Genomic DNA, 25,631 nt, shown 5'->3' with positions numbered 1-25,631 from the left:
CAATTTGTAAAATACTGAAAGTAGAACACGAAACATGAAGATTGAAAAATCGAAAAATTCCTAGATAATTTTTTTCGAATACGAACTTATAACGGGTTTTAATATAGTAAATATTAAATGAAGATAAGCATTTATGCTTCTTGAATGAAATGTTTACTTAAAATATTCAAATTTTAATTTGTAAAATAATAAAAAAATGGATAGTGAAATGATTTTAAAATTATCTAGTGAAATATTAGAGACTTGTAATTAAAAAAGTATGAGTTTTTAATAATAATTCTAATTTTATAACCATTAATTTTTACTTATCGAAATTTAGCGAAATGTAAATGAAGCTTTATATTAATAATTATTAAAAAGAATTAATTTCTCATATAAGCATTTGTGGCATTAAATATATATACATAAAGTTTGAAAAACCGAAATTCTAATATAAACCTTTTGTAAAGTTTTATTTTGTAATACAAAAAAGTGTGTAAATAAAAAAGATCTTAAATTACGCATGGTGTTTTAACGAATATACATAGTAGCACAGAGGAAATTTCCTCTCTAATAGTAGAATATACTAAATCGAACTAATTGATTCTAGAACCTTGTTCGTGTTCTGGTTGTAGTATTAGAGATGAGTAGCTATCATTTCTGATAGCATATACATAGTAGCTATTCATTCTAACCATGATTCCAATGAATTCGAAGTAAGAAAATCGGTAAAGTGGCCATTAATATTCTTTTCCAATCATTGTAGCATTTTTTCGTTTGTATCATACTCCAGTATATTTTCCTTTTTTAAAGGAAAAGAACGAAGGCTATCAAATAATTTAAGTCAAAAGAGGTAAATTTAACTGATCACGTGATCTCTAACTATTGACTGTTATCAACTCGCTAATGAATTATTTCGTATCACTGTAGAAAATTTCCAACTCCTATTTTCCTTTTCTATGTTTATAGAGAATGTATAGTAAATGGTGTCTTATATATTTTATGCAAAGAAAGATTCTATATAAAGTAAATATATCGTTTAACCAATACTCGATTCTAATTTCCTAAAAAATAATCATTCTTCATTTTCAATATTTAATTTTTGCGATGAAATATTTCAATAATAATAACTTGCAGCTATAAAACTAATCATAAGGCAGGGGGATAATGTAAAAAATGTAGTTTTCCAGTTTATAACATATCAGAATTATACCAAAACCACCGATCAGAAAAAACCAATCAGAATCAATCGATTTGTTTTAACGCGTAGATTATAGAAATACCAAAATTATTTTGCGGAATGTTATTATTATTAAAATATTTCACGATAATTATCTTTGTATTCTATTTGATTTTTCAACGGTGGCAGACATATTGAATATTGATATAGGTAAAATGCATACAACATATACATATTTTATTTTTATATTATGAAATATTTTAATAATAATAACTTTCTATAAAATAATTTTGTATTTCTGTAATCTATGCGTTAAAACTAATCGATTGATATATAACATGTTGTAATTCATGAAAGGTGATTTTGTTAGAAATATATATACATACACAGAATTATGAATTCGAACCTTTTCCCCTAGATTTCGATCACATGGTTTTATTTACCTCTCCTAACTCGACTCAAGCAAACTACGTACACATAATACATACATATGTATAGTTCCAATGAATTTATCGGTTACCTCTGAAGGGGAAAAGATGGCGCTGTGACGTCATATCCGTTCAGCACGAAAACGTAACGTAATTCGCTAACACGTTTTCTCCTAGAACAGCATATTTCTTTAGGCTTGGCGCCTTCGTCAAATGCAGTGAGCGTCGGTGTACGTAAAATGGCGGACGGTGACATTGATTTGTACGCCGACGATCTCGAGCAAGATTTCGCGCAGGTAATTCGTTTTTATCATTGCTAATAAGTAACGAGTTGTTCTATAGGCGTTGTTATTAATTGGCTACTTTAGTAAAAAACATTGGAAACTGTGAGAAAAATGCGATAGCAGAGCGGCGGGGTTGTTCGGCGTCATGGAGGAGAAACGGTAACGATTGCCTCGACAAGCGGTGTCCGATTCTCGTTCAGCCGGGATTTCGATTTTAACATACATCTCATTCGTGACGAGTAGACGTTGCATTTGATTATCACGACCGATAAACATTTTCTCTATTCTGTTACATAATTACCGTGGCCCGTGCACGTTCTATTGCATTGGGGAAAAACTTAAAAAGCAAATACGTGTAATACACAGATTCACAGCAAGAAAAGCAAAATGGTGTTAGCGGTAAGGCAAATGTCTCGTAGCGCATTTTATTCCTCCACTTCGTTTAGTTTTTAACTAAAGTTTTATTATTGCATGCGAGACACCATTTTCTTCTTACAGCGTTTATATTATTTTGAAGTTTGAACACTTTATTTGTATGTGATGTTTTTTTTCTTTTTTATTCCGACCGAAATTGCACCGAAACAACCTGTGCTTATTCAAGAAGCGAATTTTTTTTGTAGGTATGTGTGTACAGTTTTAATGAGCGTCAATGAAGCGTCTTATCCAGAAAAAATTGTTATATTTTTAATCTTTTTGTACCTTTTATCTATTACACTATTTTTTGGCTTTTGTAAAATAATTTGTATTTTATAAGATGATTGAAATTCATTTTAATACTTTAAAAATTATGTTTTTGTTCTTGAAGGAATATGTTTACTTAGAACTATTTTCCTTTTTTTTCTTCATAGTTAAATATTTATGCAATACAATGGGAAGAGAAAATATTAGAAAAATATGTGAAAAGAAGGTAGTAGCATACGTACAATTTATGAACTATCCTTTATCGAAGAGATGGAAGGTAGTAAATTAAAATATTTATTAATGTATTAATTATTTTTTAAGCTTTCTCCAATATTATTTTTGAAACTTTAAGTAGATAACATAAAAATTGTATTTTGAATTTATTATTAATATGTATTAAATACTATGTATAATATTTGTTATATATCAGTATATTTTATATACTACATATGTGAATGATTTAAAAAGGAATTGAATATTAAATTAATTTTTGTTTGTATAAATACTGAAACTGCACATTATTTTCACAATATAATTCACAAGAATATTCAGTTCACATGATGTAAATATATTAAATTCTTATGGTAATTAATCAGCTTATGATATATTTTCAATGGTCTGTTTTAGGATGAGTTTGCTGGTGATGGCGTTGATTTGTATGACGATGTGATAGCAGCTCCTGCTGGTGGTAATGGTGGCGTTTCTACGGGAAATAGTGGAGATGGTGCTGGTGATACTACTTCACCAAATGAAGAAACAAATGGTAGCGCACCTTACCATCAACTTGGAAATAATATTCAGCCAAACCAAATTGGGAGACGTCATCAACTATATGTTGGAAATTTGACTTGGGTAAATAATTGAATATTAATTCATTTTCATTAATTAGCCTTTACTTTAGAAACTTAGAGAAAAAGTCAATATTGTTGTAGTAATTTAAACTTATTGAAATATTTTTATTGCAGTGGACAAGTGACCAAGATATAACTGATGCTGTTCAAAGTATTGGTGTATCAGACTTTGTTGAAGTAAAATTCTTTGAAAATCGAGCCAATGGACAATCTAAGGGATTCTGTGTGATATCTTTGGGATCAGAACAAAGTATGAGGATATGTATGGAAAGATTACCTAAAAAGGAATTGCATGGACAGAATCCAGTAGTAACATTTCCAACTAAACAAGCTTTGAATCAAGTAAGTATAGATATATCGACATTATGAACAAGCAAACTATTTATGGGAAAGAAATAATTAGTACTGTAAGAAATTTATTTTTGTTATATGATTCTTTTCATGAGTTTTTACTCTGATAGGTGTAAGTAAAATATAAGATTGAATATGTGAAAACACATATAATTTACAACTAATTGGTCATGTGTATAACATTTAGAAATCTTTTTTATTTCTTCCTTCACATTAGTACTGTATTGCATCTTTTCAAGAAAACGATATGAATTTCTTGATGGCTTAATCGTTATTTCTCTTCCCAATAAATAAACGAAAACTTGACATTTTGTACATTTGAAATTGTGTATATGTTCTCAGTTTGAGTCTCAGTGTAAGACACGACCAGCTCCGGCTCCTCAACAGAGTCAGAGTCAGCGTCCCCATAATCCACATCAGCATCAGTCATCAATGCCACCCCATCAACAGCATCCACAACATCCCCAACACCCTCAACATTCGCAACAAAATCATGGTCCTAGGATGATGATGGGTCCTCCGCAGGGTGTACGACCACAGAGAATGCCACCTCCAGGGATGGGTCCACCAGGTCCAGGTGGACCTGGCCAGCAAGGTCCACCGCGTATGCACGGTCCGCCGATGGGTCCTGGACCGGGACCGCACCATCCTTTACCTGGGCATCCTAACCAAGGTCCACCACCTCCTGGTTATCAGCAGGGCCCATGGAATGGGCCAAGACCTAATGGTCCACCTGGACCACCAAGAGGCCCAAGTGGACCTGGTGGTCCTCCTCAACAAGGACCACCAGGACCAGGTCCTGGTCAACATCGGCCTCCAGGAATGGTATGTAATAGAGCTTTTATTTAATTATTCAATGTAATTGTATGCATGTAGTTTGTCCTTTTGTTAATAATTATACTTTCTCTGAACCAATTTTTTATATCTATAAAACTTAATTCGTATTGCAAACTTGTGTTTATAGTAGTTGTGGGACTTTGCTTTTAACATAAGAATAGAAGATAACTAAGAACGACAAGAGAGGAGATAAGAATGTAATATGTAATTGTCTGATATAATTGTGTATTATATAGGGTGTTTGGCTACAGGTGTAAAAATATTTAAGGAGTGATTCTTAAAGTTAAAGTAAGACGAAAATCAAGAATTAAAAAATTGCGTTTTTCGGCTTTGTCTATTTATTAATTATTTATGGAGGTAAAGGTTTAGGGGAAATATCAACTCTGTCTACTCGAAGATTCCATGAGGCGATTTTCGATATGCTGTGGTGGATTTTAATAAGTAGACAGGTATAATATCCAATCTACGATTTTTCTTACAAAATGTTGCGTAGGACGGTTTACGTCTTCAAATGTCATAATTTTCTCTACGATTCGTGCAAGGTAAACTACTGCCCATGTATTGTTCGATTTGAGGATGCCTGTGGACCCCACTGCTTAGGTTGACTGACCTACTTTCATTTCTGTAAAGAGACTTTCGCTCGTGCAGACATATTTAGACTAATTTTTAATTGTCAATAACTAAAAGACAAAGCTGAAAACGCAATTTTTTAATTCTTGATTTTCGTCTTACTTTAACTTTAAGAATCACCCCCTAAAATCTTTTTGCACCTGTAGCCAAACAGCCTGTGTAGCTTCCCTAAAGCTATAGAAAAATAACTATAGAAAAGAAATTTTTTTATTATTCTTCAGATAATACTTGATATATTAATTAGAAATTTCTGTTAAAGCTACTCATTTCTTGGTTTTTACAATTTTATGATATATTTTATATAAATTAATAAATTATGGTACAAATTACAAGAATATTTTTTGCACTTACATGTCTTACGCTTCGCGTAAACAGAGTTGTACTAGAGACCTTTCAGAAGCCAGTTACCATATACCACAGGTAACACACAATGTGTTGTTTTTCCTGCTTTTCACGTTGTAAAAATTATCCATTCTTCAAACTTTTCAGTATTGATTTGTTTTTATACATAAAATCTGATCGAACACTATTGAAATTAATAAATACTAAATTGAAATTCTATCATTTTTAGAATTCTAAAATATTTTAAATTATACTTATATGGAAAATAAGATTTGAATTATATTAATAAAAAAGTCATCTAACTGCTATCTTTCAATATTTCCTAATTCAATTATCTTTCTTTTGAATGAAGCTGTATTTAGTTATATTTTGTATAAATTTCAAGTGTTAAAAGAAAATGTAGTATAAAAATATAATCTGTAAAATTTATTTCTTTGAAAATTACAACATTAGCAGTGCATGAGATATGTATAACATGAAAAGCTCTTTCAGAAATCAATAAATTATTTCGTTTCAATCTGTTTAGTGATTAATTAAATTTATACAGCACATTGAAAAGTTTTTGATAAACCAATAACTGGCTCTGATATTTTATATCATTATTATTAATTACTTTATGATTATTGTTTAATAATAGTATTCGATAGTAACTCGTGTTATTGATGCATCTCATTATTAATTAATTTTTTGCTGTTATTTTCCAAGTATAGAGAATGATTTTTAATTTAATTATGGTAGATTGAAATAGAATCTTCGTTTGTCTCCATTCAGCAATTTCATGGTGGTCCGCCTGGTCCACCTGGTCAAGGACCTCCACGTGGTCCACCTGGACATCCTGGTGGACCTCCAGGTGATCCAAGAGGTGCTCAACCACGTCCCGAATGGAATAGACCACCAGGTTTGTTAAATATCATGATTCATTATAGATTATATACTGAAACATCTTGGACTCACACGCTCTGTTCTTTCCTTCATTTCATGTGTCATGATAAAATTCTTCTTTTTCCACAGCTTATAGTCTGCATGATAGTAGATTATGAAAATTATCAAAATTACTATTCAAAACAGAACATAAGGAACTTTAGTAATAAATCACTTCCAATAACAAAGCATTATGTAATCAAGTTTTTGTGAATAAAGTTCACTGATGTAATTATTCAATGTGCATAGGAATGCATCACGGGCCTCAGGGACCACCAGGTTTCCCTCAACATCAACATATGCAAGGCCCGCAACCTGGTCAAGGCCCACCACAGAGAGGACCTCCTCCAGGTTCTATGGGTGGTGAGAAATTTAGGACGTTCATTGAATATTAACAATATCGCTATTAATTTTTCTTATAATAATGCATGATATTGAGGGAAATTTTATGCTTAGGAGTATGAAGGTACAAGGTGTTTCAGATAAAAGTAACATAAACAACAATTCAATTTTTGTTGTTGCCACAATTTCAATGAATATAAAATATATAATTGAAAGTATTTTCAAATAATACTAAAAAAAATACGTAATAATAACATAGGAAAGAAATAGTTCAATTCGAATAAATATACTTAAAAGAGTAAAAATATATTATTAATATATACAGTTACCAACCACCCTGTATATTAAATATTAGAATATATAAAGAAAGATGGAAACTTTTAGTCTATAATAATTTGTCATAATCTTACAACATTGTGCAAGCATATTCTAAAGCAAAAAACATACTTTATCAAGTCAATCATACAATAAAAATTGTTTTGTGTAATGAAAAAATTTATAAGCTTGCTATACAGTGTTGCAAGCTAACAAAGATATTGATCAGGAATGTTACCAGGTCCAGGAGGTCCACCACCTGGTCATGGTGGCCCACCTCAAGGACCGCCACAAGGACCCCCAGGAGGACCTGCACCACATGTGAATCCAGCATTTTTCCCACAAGGACCACCTCATCAACATCCAGGACAACATCCACCAGGTCCTCCTGGTCCACCCCATGGACCACCTCATGGTCCACCACATGGTCCACCACATGGTCCACCTCATGGTCCACCTCATGGTCCTCCACATGGTCAACCACATGTGCCACCTCATGGTTATGGGCCACCTGCAGCACAGGTATATGGTATTCTATTTTATATTGTCCATTGTACTAATATCTTATATTATATTTCTGATATTATTTAGTGGCTTCACTATTATGTTTCATAGTACTACTGCTTTATTAAAATCTTAAAAAAATCAAGTTGAATTATATATCTTACAGCCACCTTATGGCGCACCAGGACCTGATCATCGCCCAGAAGGTCCTCCTCCCCTTACAGAACAAGAATTTGAAGAAATCATGGGTAGAAATAGAACCGTTTCTTCTTCTGCTATTGCTCGAGCAGTATCTGATGCTGCAGCAGGGGAATACGCAAGCGCTATAGAAACCCTGGTTACAGCCATCTCTCTGATAAAACAATCCAAGGTTGCTGCAGATGATAGATGTAAAATTTTAATCAGTTCTCTTCAAGACACCTTGCGCGGCGTCGAAACAAAGAGTTATGGATCCGCACGTAGGGGTAAATATTTTATTTCTTACATTTAGAATAATAAAAAATAGATGTATGTTTAATAAATTTTTTAATCACTTGCAACGGCTTTCATATCTCCTATGATTCTATCGAAATTAAGATTATTGTATTAGTTAATCTAGATTTAATGAATTATTTCAGAACGATCACGTTCACGAGACAGGGAACGCAGTCACAGAAGAAGACGTGAGCGATCAAGGAGCCGTGACAGGGAATACAGAGAAAGAAGCAGAGACAGAGATAGAGAACGTGACAGGGAACGCGATCGTGAAAGGGAAAGGGATCGTGATCGTGACAGAGAACGTTATTACAGTGAACCATATCCACGGGAGAGATCACGAAGCAGGGAGAGGGATCGTGAACGTGAAAGAGATCGCGAATATAGAGAGCGAAGCAGAGAAGAAAGGTAAGCTCAACATCTCATAATTATTTTAACTGTCACTACTGGATGTACCTTCTTATTCAATTCAGTCAAAAATTAACTGACAGTCACAACTTATAACTGATAGCCCTCGTAATAATAGCCACGTATGCGTGTGATTTAGAAAAAGAAAATGAGTACGATAAGTCTATATTTATATAAAATAATCCGACGTCTACATTGTAACAGATCGTATATAACTATATACAGATTACTAAAATATATCATGCAATTTTCTTCGCAAATAATATAGCATTATAGCAACGATATTGATCTAATTAATATAAGTCCCATTTATTGTATTATATATTTTGCAAACATTTTCAATCATGCTATACAGAATATTGTATGCGGAGTTCATTCGAAACGTTCGATTTGAATACTTAGTTAAAATACCATTAAATAGTATGAAATTTGATAAAAGTGCAAGTAAATTAAATGAATTGTAACTGGTATTAATGATGTTTAGAAGAGAACGCGTTGATTTATAATGTGTTCAATTGTAAAATAATTAATAATGTGTGTCTATTCAAATACTAACGTATTTCATTGGGACAAATTTAACTGTCATTAAATATTAATAATTACTTGTAACATTTCTTAATATTTCCGTATTGTCTGTATTAATTAATTATTCTGGAAAAATTCATAAGTACAGACAAAGACCATAGATAATTTTACATGGTCATATAACAATAATTTATAAGACTCAAATATAGTTGATTTTATTAATGATAAAAAGTGAACTTAACCCTTTTGCTGTAATGTAATTTCAAATCTATGTGTTGTAATTCTAGGACATCTATACTCTACAAATGGATGTCCGCAATTGAACAAAAAGAATCTGTTGCAATTATTATGTAGAATAATTGCGACTGAGTTAGTTACTGAAAGGATATTAACTCTAATCGAGCAAAAATATTTGCTTATATAATTAACAGCGACAGGGTTAAATAAAATTAACGTTACTTTGATACATTAATTGTTATTGGGCATTTCAGATCTTGAATATTTATATATTTTAGTATGATATCTTTTTTAACAATTACTAAATATTAAATAAAAATCTATTTAAATGAAAGTACTTTTAAATTTTCTCTGCTATCAGTTAAAATTTAACCCTTTGGGGACGGGATGGTTCGAAGTCAACCGTACCGTGGGACCGAGCTGCTGCCGCGATAGTCATTTAAAATTGCCAGCGCGCATTTCTGCTTAGATGCGCTTTTCGTTCATAGATGTCAAATTCTATACATATGTACATGCACAGATTCTCCACAGGATAAATAAAATGTGACACACATATGAATCCTTTGGTTCTATCAGTTGTCTTCTCCAAACGCGTATATGAGTTTCTCGCCCTTAGCGACGCGTTTACGTGGAACACATATATGAGTCGTTCAGCTCTACCAGTTGTTTTCGCCAAACGCATATATTAGTTCCTCGGCCAAATTAATGGCTTACGCAGAACGCATATATGCGGCGGTAGTCCGCGAAGGGTTAATTTATAAGAATTCAAAATATTATTAATCTTTGATCTTTGTAAATTATATTGGAGATAAAAATGTTAATCACAAGAATATCTTTTTATCAAAATTTTAGACATTCATAAAATGTGAAAAGTAACAATTAACGTATCAATTAAATGTTTTTTTTATTATTGTGTCAGATTGTTCGTTAATGTCTACTTTTTTAATCTACTACATAAAATTTGTTAAAAGCATTAATCAGAAACAAATATTATATTATTATAATAGTTACTTGATACTTTGAAAGCTAAAAGTGGACATTATTCTTAAAACAATTAAGTATCTTGATTTAGGTGCTCTGCGTTATTATTGAGTGTAAAAGTGACAGGTAAATTATAAATATTGAACTCCAAGGACTGTTATTATTCCTATGTTAGCTTCAATTTGCTGTGCATATGATTATATAATGGTAAATATTATTATTATAAAGTTCTAATATAAGATGATCTTCTCATTAGATAACTCAAAAGCGATGCCGCCATCACACCGAAAATCACATTATCGTTCCCATTCTCATTTTACATCTATATATACATACATTTACCCTATTTCAGTGGTATCAATTTCTGCTGATATTGTAAATCACACAACCGATATTGTTATTGGCGATACTGTCTTTGAGTTAATTAGCGAGAGAGTCACTAAACAGTATAATGAAAATATAAACGTATTCATCTTTTAATAAATCAGTTCTTTATAAAAAAAATTGTAATATGTTATTATGATTTCAGTATTTAACAGTAACCTAAAATATTCGAAACAACTAAATACAGTACAAATTTATTTCATACTTTTTTAAATGTTATTAAATCATTGGCAGAAATACAAATTATATTTAAAAGATGCTCAGTATATATTGGTTAACATAGGAAGAAATTGATTGTTTATCAAACAGTACAAAAGAAATCATAAAAGCACCCTTATGTTTGTTTTAAAATAGCAGGCATTTAAAATTTTTTTCGTCCTAATATTATCAATCAGCGATAAGTAATAATCACAAGTAATCACTATTGATTTTCATTAGTTATGGTTTTAGAAAGTAACAGGGTTTTTTTTTATAATAGAGAAACTGAAAATATTGCGATCTCAATTTTTAAACAATATAATATTTTAGGAACATTTATATATAATAGTAATATAATTTAAATGATGCAATTGAAATAACAATTCTATTTGCGAGTTATAAATTTTATTGTAAATTGTCCAAAACTTTAACATGCACTAAAACGACGAGATTGTAATTTTATTAATCTATTTGTTTATTGTTTTTGGCATATTCAATAGTAAATGAGATTGAAGTTTCAAAGATGAAATAGCCAACAATAAACGATACTTGCCCATAATTGAAATGATTGGAAGATTTGTAGATTAAGGCGAACATCCGTTCATTAATTAAATATTAGAACAGATTTAAGGAATGTTCGCATCTACATTTTTATTTCATTTTTGTAAATACGAGGGAAGAAATGAACTTTGTACTCAGTATCAATGATACTTCTGCAAGTTATTTTTGTCACATGTTATTTGAAGTGTGTGCGTGGATACACTTAGAGTCTGAATCTTATTAATTTACATCAATAAAAAGATAAAGGTTGAAGCTGTGTAACAATAGTTTTCCTAATATACAATTGACAATTCTGGAATGTAAACAGATGTTAGCTTCTTTTTTGAGATAAGTCATACAGTACATTCAATACAATTGTTCCCTCTTGTTCCTCCTGTGTAGTTGTAATCTTTATTTCCAAAGTCGCCATTCAAGAAAGTATGTAAAAGAATGTGCATATCTTTTTTGTAGATATTGCTTTCTATTCAAAACACTTCAATATGTTTCATAGAGATATTGTAAATGAAATTTTTGCCAAGTATATTTAAGATGTGATAGAGAATTAAATATTTAATTTATGAACTACATCTATTGGTATTTTAAAAAATTACTGAGCTTTATGTGGCAATAAAATTATTGCAGTTATTAATCCTAACAATTCGTAGGATTAACAGTTCATGAATTAAATAGTCAGTTTCCATATATTGTTATCTTTAGTTATTTATGAAACATGAGTAGGAATGATTACAATTTTACTTTATTTATTATTCTAGCACATTCATATCATGATATACATATCTTGATATACATAATGTAAAAATACTTACAACGTATAATTACTATTTATATATTAAGATGGTTAAATGCTTCTTCAATTTATATATTATGTTAACATATATTAACACAAGATCTACACTTATCCACAGAGATACTGTAATATTGATTCTAATATCAAGTTGATATATGTACAAATCTACAAATACTTTACTACAGTAAAGTAGTCATAATCCTGAAACCATAAAAAGAAATGAAATCTATGCAACACAGTTATAACCTAGAAGAAATTATCTTCTATTTTTCCATGTTTTGAAGTCAGTTATTCTTGTTTCATTTTGAATATTCAAATATGGTTACAGGTTTAACAACGAATCTCAAAACTTCTTTGAATATATGTAGTATTGTACACATGCACTTACATATAACTGGTAACTGTAGTTAGTATTATTTCGAATAACATATTGACATATCTTCTAATTTAATCTATATTTCGATAGAAAAATGCTAAAAAATGGTTGTCTTTTATATAAGCATTAAGTCGTAGAGTAAGTTTACAATTTATTATAAATTTTGCTCGAATAAGTGATCGTTGCTAAATTATAGTAGACTGAAAAAGGAAAATTGAATATATTTCTTAACATAGCTTATTTTAATTAAAGAAACGTATTAAGCCTGGTAACAGTATAAGTCATAACGAAGTATGCATATTTTCCATTAGTACGACACGTCAGTCAGCCAGGCCAAGAGTAAAAGAAGAACCGCCAGAGACGGCTCCCGTCTCGTCTTCCAAGGCGTCTAGGTAATTTACACTTTTTTTTTCATTAAAGTGAATGCATGTAGATCTCATTACAAAGTATTATCTTGTTAGATGCAAAACAACAGATTAGAGTTATTCTTAAAGAGTTTGATTCAGAATTTACGTATTGATTACATTATCCATCATTTCATAAACAGGAATATTTTAGAATTTAAATAAAAATTTCGTAAATAAGTGGGAGAGAGAAGGGGGAGAATACAAAAAATATAAGAAGTAGAAAAATAAGAGACAAGTATAAAGAAAATGTTTCAACTCACTTTTGTTTCTTCACATGCATATAATGATGAGAAAAGGTATTAAAAGTTATAATTCTATTAGAATATCGCACGAATTCAGTGAATCTTTTGCTTTCTGACTACAAAATCGTTTATTATTATTGTTGGAAAATTTAGATAAATATTATTTTTTCTTTGTTATTAAAACTTCTTGTTAGAGTAATGTGTTTAGTTCTTGAAGTTATCAGAGACTTTTTTATGTAGTAAATTGTCTCTTCTGAATGCTTGGTAATTTTTTTCCTTCCTCTTAAGCCTTTGCAATAAGTAAAAACTTGATCGCAAAAATCAAAATGTTAATAGAGAGCAAGGAAACGAATAAAAAAAAATAAAAAGTTATAATGAACGAAGAAGGTAGGGTACATTAGAGAAAGATACATAGCGTATCAAAGAGTCCCTGAGTTAATGTAAATATATCTTAAGAAGGCATAAAAAGAATTAAAAAAAGAAAAAAGCAAATTAATAGTGTACACCGGTAAAGTAAGATAATTGGCTGACGTGTACTTGTGTAGGTATTATGACGATCGCTACAGAGAGCGTGAACGAGACAGAGATCGAGAACGAGAGTCGAGCCGAAGACCATCCGAGAGAGAACGAGAACCGGAGCGTGAACGGGAGCGAGAACGAGAAAGAGATCGTCGCGACGAACGTGGAGACTCTTCGCATCGTTCAAGGCATTAAAGGCATTTACGTGTTGGAGAGAATAAAGAAGAATTCTCGTTTACAAAAAAATCAGAAATAACAGAAAAAACAGTGAGAATAAAAATACAGAAGGGCCAGAAAACGAGGAAGAGGTCACGTCTTAGCATGCAGTGTTTGCAGGATCTTACCGGTCATTTTCTTGCAAGCATCATTGAAAAACGGATCCAAGAGGACACTCATACACGTTTATCTTCTGAGAGCACATGTTTATCTTCTGTATTTTGTCTGAATATCAGTAGTATTTAAACACTTTCTCGGCTGAACAGGGAAACCATTGGTTTCGAAATGAAAGAAACACAGTGACCTTGCAATTAATTAAATTTTTTGATAAATCTATCATGATTCCATTTATATATGATCGGTAATTCAGAGCACCTTTCGATACAACAGATTTAGTCTTTGTATTAGAAGTATAGATAACCATCTTCCAGTTATTTGTTTTACATGACAAATAGCTCTGTACTAGAGGTCTGTAGTTTATGTGTATTTAATATCTATGTGTACACGTGTATGAATCGTATCTGTATGTTTTACCACATAATCTTTAGTACATGTTTATCTGTATATTAGGAGTATCTAATTCACGTATGTTTAAATATCCAGGTACACGCGTATTGATGCATTCATATTCTAACTTACAACTTGGAAGTCTATATTTAAAAAATTGTTTTATTCACTCATTGTTGTACTATTATATCTTATTAGTAGAATGGCTATTAATTCTCAAGTTTCATATTAAAGTATAAGATCGTGATCAATCACAATTCCCTTTTTTATAAACATATAAAATTCTAATTATAGGGAATTAAGAACATGAATTTTGTATTTCCTAGTAACATGCTACACGTGTCTGTTTATTGCACGTTTAGGAAACTATGACCTCTAGAATTTTTATCAGTTGCAACTGAATGACTATGTTATGATTGTATTAAATTATAAATATCTATTTTTAGGTGTGCTTAGATACATTTATCGGTATGTGACGAAGCATCTAAAAATAGAGAATCTCGGTCGAGAAAGTGGCGAATCCCAATTATGTTTTTGATAACATAATTTGCAAGTCTCTGTGTAAACTTTCGACAGAGTTCCGAATCGCGAGCATTTTAGCCAAATTACTACGGGTGGTTTTGTCATAGGGAATTCTTAGCAACACGTTGCATGGGTGGTTGATCGTAGAATTTGACATACAGTTTCTTTTTGAGTCATCGATGGTGTTGTTTTTTTCTTTTCTTTTTTCTTTTTACGTAGCATACACTATCATATTACTAAATATTATTACACTAATTATAAAAAAAACAACAAGAAAAACTGATAATGAAGCTAACGAAAACGCATACACCACATATGCATATATACATGTATATCTATGTAACATTTAAGCAGAGAGTATTTGTTTAGTTTTCAGAAAAAAGTAGTGAGAGTGAAAGAGCGAGAAAGAGAGGGAGAGTATGTGTTATTCACGAATAAAAAAAAAAGAATAATGATAATAGCAACAACAAATTAACAAAAGGAAAATGTGGCGAAAGCACAACGAAAGTTATGTTTCACGAAGAGTTGTGTTCAGTTGCGGTTTACAGAGAAGCTGAAGAAGAGGCTTGTGCCGCACCTATCGGCGAACGGTGTTGTGTTCGCTGGTTGCCTCGGGGAAGAATGAAGATCACACTCTGGACTCTCGTCATCGGTCTTCTATCTCCGCGACGATGCAAGATTGTATCTTAACTATAATATATATATACGCTTTCAAAAAAAATATACGTGATAAACATGTCTTTACTTTATTCATCAGCACACACAATCTTCCTGATAAATATGTTATTTTTGTTTTTGTGCTATTGCATTATTCCATTTATTAATCGAAAGGTGGAACCAATCGAAAGACGCATACACGGCATCCCATTTAAACACTTTCGATCTCACCTTTAATTAATTTATTTCTGTACAATTTTTGATGTTCGTAACAACGATCGATTAGGGATCGAAAGTGTATGATAACAGGGGTGGAACACGATATTTTACATGTAAAACAATGATTATGTTCCCCATTATGTTCTATGATATATACTAGTCTCATCCATGAAATTGGAAGGATCAATGTCAGAGTTATATATACTCTCTGATAGTTGAGTGTTTGAAAACTAACTTATCAAAACTACCCAAATCTGTTCATCTAAAAATAATGAAGATTACTATCCTGATATGATCATAATTTTGTTTATTAATTGTAAATAAGTATAGATATTCAAGATCATCGACTTGGGTAATTTTGGTAAATTATTTTTATGTAATAGTGCCATCTTATTTTTCACTGTTTAGTTGAAACGGCATAGAAAATTATTTATAACGATACATAGTATATTGTGAAAGCGTAACACGTTCACGGAACGACTTTGTTTGAATTGTCAAAAAGGTCCTGTGTATTATTTGAAGAAAAGAATTTCTCTCCTGTGTACGCCCTTACAGCGTACAGATTAATCCTCGTATAATCAAGATTTATGTAATTAAGAGTTCTATGAAGAATTATGTTTACCTCTTATGCACTTGAATGTAGAATTTAATGTATATAAAAATATTATAAATATGATATTGCGTTCGTCAAATGTTACACATTTTGAAAATATGTATTTTAAATTCAGTAATATATTATGGTGATTTCAATTCTTGATTGTACGAGGATTAGAAACTAGAAAAGTTAGTATTCGTGTGCAGTAGCAGAAACTCTTTCATGTTTTAGAAGGATCGGTATTACTGTATTTTTCTATGCTCAAGCATGATGTTCTTAAGACTTAACGTCCCTCCTCCTTGTATATTTAATCTTCATTTTTATACATCTTTTCCTATCTGAAACGAGAATATATCATCTTATAATTTATTTTTTAGTCACACGTTATATGTATTATTTTTTAAGTAATATGTTATCCGATCGCTATAGTTAGGTGTAAACTAAACTACGAAGTTGTAAAAGTCATATACTACAAGCACTGAATTACGCATGAAAGAGTTGAGAATAGCTCGAAAGAAATTACAACTAAATTGAACACTATACATTCGTCCTCTCTAAGAGAGGAAAAAGTATCAAAAGTTAAGCAAAGACAGCGAGGGTGGTTCACCTTTCGAATGGACTTTTTATCAGGGATCATTATGAATGATGGTACACATAATGATAGCTCTGTGAGACAACGTTGTATGTATATATTAATTTTTATCATGTATCGCATAATCATTCGTTATTTTAGCAGAACCCTCGACGGTCTTCTTTCATGTATAACAAATTACTATATAAGATAAAATGAAATTAATTATATATATATATATATAATATAATATATATATAATATATATATAATATATATATATAATATATATATATATATAATGTACGCACATATTATATAATTTCTTATATTATAAAAATTTATTACATTTTTAACATTTATGAAATGATTTTGTTGCGCAACGATTAGCGATATATTATTATTATTTCTATATGCTTGTGGAAGCTTAGCTGTATAACTTTAGTTCATTTCACTTGGTATAAATTTTTAACCAGAAGCGTCATGTTTTAGAGAGAATGAAAAGGGAAGAAGACCGCAAAGGGCTGAGCATTTGGTACCTTTTAACAAGTACCAGGAAACGGATGATGGACTCTCACAGAGCACAATACCAGATAGTTAAATTCTCAGCAACAAAAAAGAAGGAAAATCCCAATAAATTTTTATGTTGTAATATACGAGACCAGTTTGCATGATCACATACATATACACATACGTGTCTCGTGAATGACTATGTTTCGATGTGCCATTTTGAAGTAATCATATAATAGTTAACTCGACCATGCAGCTAGAAATAAGAGACACTGCTGGATGGAGTACGACCAACTCATAGTCCAATTGTTTGAGTTTATTCATGCTTTGATCCTTTGTGATTCAATGTTTCCAATTTAAGTTAATTTATTTTATATCAGTTTTCATTATTGTTATATCTATGAATTATAATTTGTCAAACACATTTTCTATGAAATTAAAATAGAATTGTTTTTATCATTAATTTAATTCTTGTAAAAGTGATTTACATAACATATTTCGGTATCTGATATTGAAAATACAATTTATTTTCGTAGGATAATTTGGTAAAATGAAACAAGTATATTGCTCAACATAATTGAAGAATAAATAGTAATTACTATTAAAGTAAAGAATTGCAAAGGATTAATGTAAAATGCTTTTTTCACTCCTACTTATCTTTATAACTAAAAATTCAATATTTTTGCAACAATCAGTCTAAAAATCCGAATACAATGACTACATTATTTACAAACAGTATAGACAATTCGACTATAAGTATAGTTCTTAGAAAGTAAAATGTATAAATTGTAGTTCTTATGAGAATCATCGAGCTGTACACACACTGCAACAAAAGCCTGCATCTCCTGGATTTGTTAGCACTGTGTGCGGCTTTTTTTATGTATAGATTTTTTTACTGCGCTTCACCAACCAGAAAGATATTTTACTACAGCTCAGTCATTTCGTCTTCGATTCCTATGTTATGTTTAAACGGTGATTTTTCGACAGAATAATTAAGGACACATTACTTTAACTTATCAGGATTAAAAAGAAAATTTTATCTTCAGTTCAGCGCAGGTTCCAACGATTTCATTGAGGCATCTAAATAATCGGAGTAATTATAATATTATTTTTTCTGTCATTTAAAATTGAAAAAGAAAAAAGTCTGCATTGCATTCTTACATTACAAATATGCGACAAGTATTTTTTTGTATACTAATAATAAGAATTGTCCATTTAAAGCGCAATTTTAAGGTGACAAAATATTGGTGTTTTTAAGGTATTTGTCATTTTCTAATTTTTCCTTATTTTCTTTTTAATGTAAAAGAGATATTGTTTCAAAGAAAGTTAATGATTGTTTATAGAAAATTAAAATATACTGACGATTAGGTAATCTTATTTTTAATTCTTTTCTTCTCTTTTTTTCTCAATTTTATCGTCTAACTTATGGTAATTAGTGCTGAAACTATTTCATAGTTTTAGTGGTAGTTGCGTTTTAAATGAATAGTTCTGTATTTGTTTCTTATCAAGAGTACAAAGAGCTGTGAGATATTTTTATCTGTAGCTTTATTTTTTAATGATTTATATTTAACGACATTCTATTTATAGAGATCATATTTTGTTAATAGAAGTCTCGGTCAAGTGACGCTGTGAATTATAGGACTTATATAAACAATCATACGATAACACGTGAAAAAGGATAGTTTCAATTTTTTGAAACGCAAAGCGCTTTGTACTGAATAGTATTATTATACAGAACTATTACAGTTCTACGTGACGATATCAAATAATGCGATTATTATCAAGAAAATTTTATAAAAGCTAAAAGAATCACATTTCTGTGAATCTACACAAATGATTGTTAATACTTAGTGGTCTTAACGAAACCGACGAAAATCTTTTGTAATGTTGTGAGAGCACTATAAATCTAATAACAACTTTTGTAAGTAAGTATTATAATGGCATATTTAGAGTCATGCAATGAAATGCATAGAATTCTCAATATTTTACAATTCATGATATTAGTATAGATTTTTTTAAATCATTCAGAATTATAAATCTGAAACATGAAAAAGATTAATGTTAATTTAATAGACAAACATATAATTGTGAATTTATGATCAATTGTCAAGAGAAACTAGAAAACTCTCAAAGAGATAAATTGATGTTAAAAGAAAAATATATGTATATATATAATACATATTTAAACTATATCAAAAGTTACAACTCTTTTCAATACAATGGAATCTTAAAGAAGTCAATAAATCAATAATAGATCTTTCTATAATATCAATGAAATTTTTGTTGTATTATCAAGATTTATAAATGTTTTAAAATACTTAGAAAAATACAAACAACACAGGCATTAGATATATATATACTACGAATTTTCTTCTGTGATCTCGTAAAAACGTTTAAGAAACGTTAAAATATGCAGAATATTGTAAAATTTTACAAAATCAAATATTTAGTATTCTAATAATTTTCTTATTAGTACAAAATTAAAATCTTAAAAATGAACAAAAACATTCTGTGTTAATATTATAGAGTTTTAAAGCATTTGTTCCTGAAAGATAATAGAAAAAGATAACAAAAAATAAGTGATAGGAATGAGCGGTTTATTAATTATAATTTATTCAAATTCGGTAACAGCATATAATGATGCGCATTTTTAGTGAACGTAGGGGTTTAAAAGGGTCTATTTTCCGAGTATGCCATGCATGGCGCCCTTCTTTGCGCATACATACATACATACATACATACATATATATATATATATATATGTATATTGTTGTATAACGTGCCATTTAAACCTGTTAATATTTTACTAAGTCAAAAATAGAGATTGCCTGGAGAAATGTGTATGGAGTTAATGGGTAAGTGTATAATATCACAGAATACAGCTTTAAAAATCGATACCTCCCATGGATCACGTTTGTTTTTGTACGTTTATCAATAGTTTACATTTATATATACATATATACGCATACTTCCAGTCGATATACGAGCTAAAATTTTGTTCAGACGTTTATATGTTACCCTGGTTTTTCTGAGAGCGTATCAAGTAGTTAATTGCTTTAATTGTGTAAGCAGGAATAATTAGTCCTACAAGAATCGAAGCTAAATTCGAGAATTCAAGTCACTAACATGTTAACGATTCAAGATGAAGGAAATTTTCTTCTAATTTAAACAAGAAAATTTGTGATTTTGCATATTTGTTTGTTGTTCTTAGTTAATTAATTAATTAACATGCTGGTTTCTACTAGAGTCCTCGAAATTATCAATTTTGCGGATGTTCAAATTTCATCGATATAAAACTGATATTCAAGAATTCGAAATAAAAAGAACGATAACAGGTAACAAATTGAAATTTGAGCATCGTTTTACGTTGATGATGGTCATAATTTGTATAAAGAAACATTGTACGATTTAATAAGATCGAAATTTTTGTGTACTTCGTTACATATCGGTAAATTTGTCACTTTTGTATTATTCAGATACAAATTTTACAAATTCTAGTCACTTGTGCCTTTACCAAATTAAGCAAATTTTTCGATTTTCCAATTCGGAGTTTGTAGAAATAGTTGACGAAAAAATTTAATATCGTTCCCTTATGTGCTTTCAAAATCGAATCCTTTGTATAAGATGCTTTTAAAAAAAGTAATAATTATTCGTCAATTAGAATTAATTGCATAGAATGCAATTATGGCAATTATTGAGTTATTTATATTACAAAAAGAAAACGCAAGAGAGTTATATACATACATACATACTTTGCGAAATTTTACGCAACATGTAGTAGTGTATTGTTATATGTAAATCGATAACATTGTGTGTGCGCGCGCGTAGAAGTTATTTACATATAAATAATTTTACACGAAATCAATTCTTATCATGATAAATAAAATAAATATAATTCATATTTTATATTCTATACAAATATCAAGAAAGCAAAATATTTATGATTTTTGCATTAGATTCATTACATTATATTTTGCACACACTAAGAATTATAAATCACTATCGAAGTTGTAACATAATGATAGATTTAAGTATTGCGTGTCAAGAGAAGTCACATATCTTCCTAGTCGATTATGATCGTAGAAAAATCAATATTCCAATATCGTAACGTATTGATCGATAGAATGTACTTTGAAGACAAAATTGCATTTTTTGCGTGATCAAATTCATTGAGCGTAAAAAGGGGAAAGAAAAATATGCATTACATTTGTTACAAACAAATTACCATATGTCAATGTAATTCGAAATATTTAACAATATTTTGGCTCGTTACCGTAGAGTAAGGAATTTTAAATCCTGTTTTATGCAGATTGAGGCATTTTTAATAATTCTGAATATTTTTATCCTTCATATACTTTCTTTTTTGTTTTATTTAAATATATTTACTTTCGACAAACTTGTGCAAATGTTACGGAAAAAGTAGTTATTTTTGTTGCCATATTACTATTATTTTAATCCTTAAGATATACTTATGTGGTTAGACCAATTTCTTCATTATAATGAATTTTGTTTCTTGCAGTTTAGAATTTTCTAATTTAAGGGATAATGTAATAATGAAGGAAAAATATATTCCTGACAACTTTTTAAGGGTCGAGGTTATGTACAGTGAAAATCTCACGACTCATTGTTTCAAAATGAATTCACAATGCACCCTCTTCTTTTTTCACCTTTTAAAGGTACTTAAGACTATTATTAGAATGCAACAAGTTTTTTGAAACGCTCGTTTGTATAAAATTTTAGAATATATATAATTTGAATATGCCTCATACTGCATAAATATTTTGAAATTAAATAATAAATAGATCAAATAAAAGAGAAGGTAAGTGTCAAATTGAAATTGGAATTCCTTAATTATATCGTGTATATAGTCGGTCGTAAAAGGTACAAAAAATTACGATACATATACAAATATAAAATAGTACATTATTTTCTAGAATAAAACTAAATTTTTGAAATTATAACAATCTAATTCTTAATTTTTATAAATATTTTAACAATTTCAAGTCTTTTAATAACTAATTTAAGGAATGTACTTTACTTATTACATAAGAATTTTCAATGCTCAATTTTTATTCATATACTCCTTTTACACAAATACTAGTTTCTATTGTAATTTTTATTACTTGCTTATACAAACAAAATTGTATTTGATAAAATCATTACATTTCTTTATATTATAAGAAACTCAAATAATTTATCTTTTAAATTCAATTTTATTGTTAAACCGCGAGATTTATCTGTGATAACAATTTGTATTTCGACAATAAATTTGTAAATACGCTTATATGAGTACGCGCAAACAAATTTTTTAAAGACTAGATATAGTGTACAGTTTTTCATTCTGTAAACTACCTGAATGAGACTTTGTTTACACGTTAATATTTGTATCTTTTTTTACGAGATTTATTTGTATATACTTGTGCATGTACAATTAAGAATGAAGATTACAGGCAGTGAGTTTTTTTTCTATCATACAATTTACATGGTAAGCGTGGCCGCAATCAAATATTGCGATTCCATTATTACCTAATAGAACTGGTGTTTGAAGGGATAGTGTGCAGCAAGAACATGCAGATAATTTATTCTGATAATGCATTCCCCAATGATGTGGCCCATTCTGGAAAATATTTTTATTAATCGGTTTACTTAAGTCTTTTTCAAGAACTTCTGCCACTTGATCTCGAATCTGTAAAAAAACATAAATTGTTTATATATAAATTATGGTTTAGTTAAAACAAAAGATATAGATACAAACTGAGTTCTTTCTCTCTTTAATAAATATTTTCTGATGACCCAGAAGTCAATTAAAAAATAATAATTACCTTTGTAGAACATATTGTATTGTATTCAGATGACTCCAAATTAGTTTTATTAAGATTAACGGCATACTTCATTCCATGTTGATATAAAAGTTTTGTAAATACTAATGACTGAAATATACTGCAAAAAATGAAAATACTTAATTATTTTTACCTGATTCTATGCTTAAGTGTTTAGAAAGATAATACTCACTTTCTGTCAATAGGAACATTTGGAATAGCTTTCTCTAATTTTATTAATAATGTCATGGCAATATCAGGTCCCTGTTTCTTCATGATTTCATATATCACAGCAGTCCAGTTTATCCATTCTTCGTGATTTCCTCTTTTTATAGACTTTCTACAGAACAGACACTGTCCCTCTTGAATTTCTTTCGCGTATGTCGCTATATAGTTCCAATGTTTCCCATCCAATAAAGGTAAAAAAATGGAAAATATAATATTATCTCTAGTTTGAAGACATTGGCGTATTAGATCATTCGTCATTATACCATGCTGTTCTGTGTAAAGTGGCAAGTAATCTCGCCACATATAAGGTACTTTGTTACATAAATTTATACACTCCTCCTTATATTCATCTAGCATTTTCTTAAGAAGGGATTTACCAATCCCCAGGAACTTTGGTTCTATTAGTTCATTTGTTGGATACACGCTACCACAGGTACATCTTCTGCAGCTTTGTGCATTTACATTAACAAAAGCTTTTATTATTTGTTTTATAATATTTTCATTATCTGTAGATTGTATTAGTTGTATTGAAACATTTTCTAATAAAGCATTGAAGTAACATAGTTCTACACTTCTTAATACTTCATATACAAAGTTCTTTAATTCATCTACATTTTCATATGAATCTTTGATAACATTCATTCTCCAATCTATATCTAAAATTATTTTTTCTAAGTCTTCTTCGTCCATTGAAGGCTTAATATTACCAACTACTGTATATATAATTTCCAGATCTGCATGTATTCTTTGTGTTACACTTTTGTTCAAATTCAATTTTTCTTTGGTTTCATCATGACCTTCTTCTACATCCTTGGCTGTATTGCAATTCGTGTCTTCACCCTTTTTCGTTTTATTATCGGAACCATTCAATAAATTGGTTGATGTTTTTCCTTTTTCTATGTTTAATTCGGTTTCAAAAAGCCTTTCATTATTTTGCAAAGAACAATAGGATATAGAATGAAGCCCCAAATTTTCCTCATCTTTCAGGTCTGAATTTCCGCAATTAACGACTACAATACCTGAATCTAATTTTTTTGGAATTATTTTTATATTAGATTCCAACAAAAGTATTAAAGGATGTAATAATGTTGACAATTCATCATCTCTAAATATCTGCAACCTATTCTCTATATCACAAACATTATTAATCTCAGTATTATTTACTAATTTTTTTAATTGCAGTTTATACATGAGGCATATCTCTAAACATTCATAATATTTCTTTTTATTATACAATCGTAATATTAAGGAATCTAATAAATATAAAACTAAACAATGAAATTCCCCATCAGAGGTCATCAAATATATTTTATTCTCAATAGTTTCTGCTAAAGATATATTCGAAAATTCATTATTCCACAGTACCACAGTTGCAGTCAGGGGATCAATAATGTATAGGCCAGTAGAAGTGTATGAAAATAAATACTTCTCTCCAATAACAGACAGATAGGAGAAATTAATAGATTGTGGCAGCCAGGTTTGTTCTGCTTGCTTTTGATAAACAGATTTTCTAATGCTTGGCCTACATATTCTTGTAGGTGGGATAGCAAGTGCTTCTTTAAACTGATGAGTTTTCATTACTATTCCATTTGCAGACACTTCCCAAAGTCTAGATCCTGGTCTAGCACAAAAGATTTGAGGAAAATTTTCTTCTTGTATCTTACTGTTACCTTCTGCAATGAAATTAAAGGAACCCTTTTTATTGACTACTTTCCCTTCCTTTTGGCTGTCTGGAACACTCTTATTCTCTATAAGGCATGTTTTATAGAAACAGGCACCAAATTCTCCATGCCGTGCTTTATTTCCTATTTGTTTATACTGTTCCTGTATTGTATCACATATGTAACAACGAGTCAAAGTTGACACTAATAATAAAGGTGATAAGAAATTAAGTTGTACAATGCTTGAATCTAAATTCATCAATGTACAAGTTGGTGCTTGAAACATGCCATTTACCTGAAAGGTTATTATTTTATTAGTATTAGTTTACTCTTAGAACAATTTATGTAAAACATAGAAGTTACTAATTTAGTAAAATATATG

At 29.9% G+C, this 25,631-nt stretch overlaps 3 protein-coding genes across 17 annotated transcripts in view; 2 read left to right on the top strand and 1 right to left on the bottom strand.

Moving 5' to 3' along the window:
* Positions 1-1,718: 1,718 nt before the first annotated feature.
* Cpsf6 (cleavage and polyadenylation specificity factor subunit 6) lies at positions 1,719-18,375 on the top strand. 14 transcript variants are annotated; one of them, XM_069132283.1, is made up of 12 exons: positions 1,722-1,883; positions 3,180-3,404; positions 3,518-3,745; positions 4,097-4,579; positions 5,597-5,641; positions 6,335-6,461; positions 6,734-6,847; positions 7,371-7,663; positions 7,812-8,109; positions 8,263-8,527; positions 12,888-12,968; positions 13,771-15,483. In XM_069132283.1, exons 1-12 carry the CDS (start codon positions 1,827-1,829, stop codon positions 13,937-13,939), a joined length of 2,385 nt encoding a protein of 794 aa, XP_068988384.1. In that variant the 5' UTR covers positions 1,722-1,826; the 3' UTR covers positions 13,940-15,483. The 14 variants fall into 14 exon arrangements, with proteins under 14 accessions (XP_068988396.1, XP_068988391.1, XP_068988384.1 ...); XM_069132285.1 differs by having other exon boundaries at positions 1,723-1,883; positions 7,383-7,663; XM_069132288.1 differs by lacking the exon at positions 1,722-1,883 and adding an exon at positions 1,924-2,270.
* Positions 18,376-20,254: 1,879 nt separating this feature from the next.
* The window catches only part of Cyp301a1 (Probable cytochrome P450 301a1, mitochondrial), a 23,415-nt gene continuing 18,038 nt past the window's right edge, over positions 20,255-25,631 (top strand). The window contains exon 1 of the mRNA XM_069132307.1: positions 20,255-20,396. The gene's annotated coding sequence lies outside the window, so the exon portion shown is untranslated. The remainder of the gene's footprint in view (positions 20,397-25,631) is intronic.
* Positions 22,198-25,631, bottom strand: part of pink (WD40 repeat domain-containing protein pink) — a 4,654-nt gene continuing 1,220 nt past the window's right edge. Inside the window, exons 3-5 of one of the 2 annotated variants that reach the window (XM_069132278.1) lie at positions 23,554-25,544; positions 23,364-23,481; positions 22,198-23,227 (exon numbers count right to left, since the gene is read on the bottom strand). In XM_069132278.1, coding sequence (XP_068988379.1) covers positions 22,973-23,227; positions 23,364-23,481; positions 23,554-25,544 — 2,364 coding nt within the window. In that variant the 3' untranslated portion in view covers positions 22,198-22,972. The remainder of the gene's footprint in view (positions 23,228-23,363; positions 23,482-23,553; positions 25,545-25,631) is intronic. The other variant, XM_069132277.1, reaches the window with a different exon arrangement.

Source organism: Bombus flavifrons, chromosome 2, assembly GCF_040668555.2.
Source record: "Bombus flavifrons isolate JBK064 chromosome 2, iyBomFlav1_principal, whole genome shotgun sequence".
In the NCBI taxonomy this organism is placed as follows: Eukaryota; Metazoa; Arthropoda; class Insecta; order Hymenoptera; family Apidae; genus Bombus; species Bombus flavifrons.
This window is presented reverse-complemented; position numbering and strand designations above follow the sequence as displayed.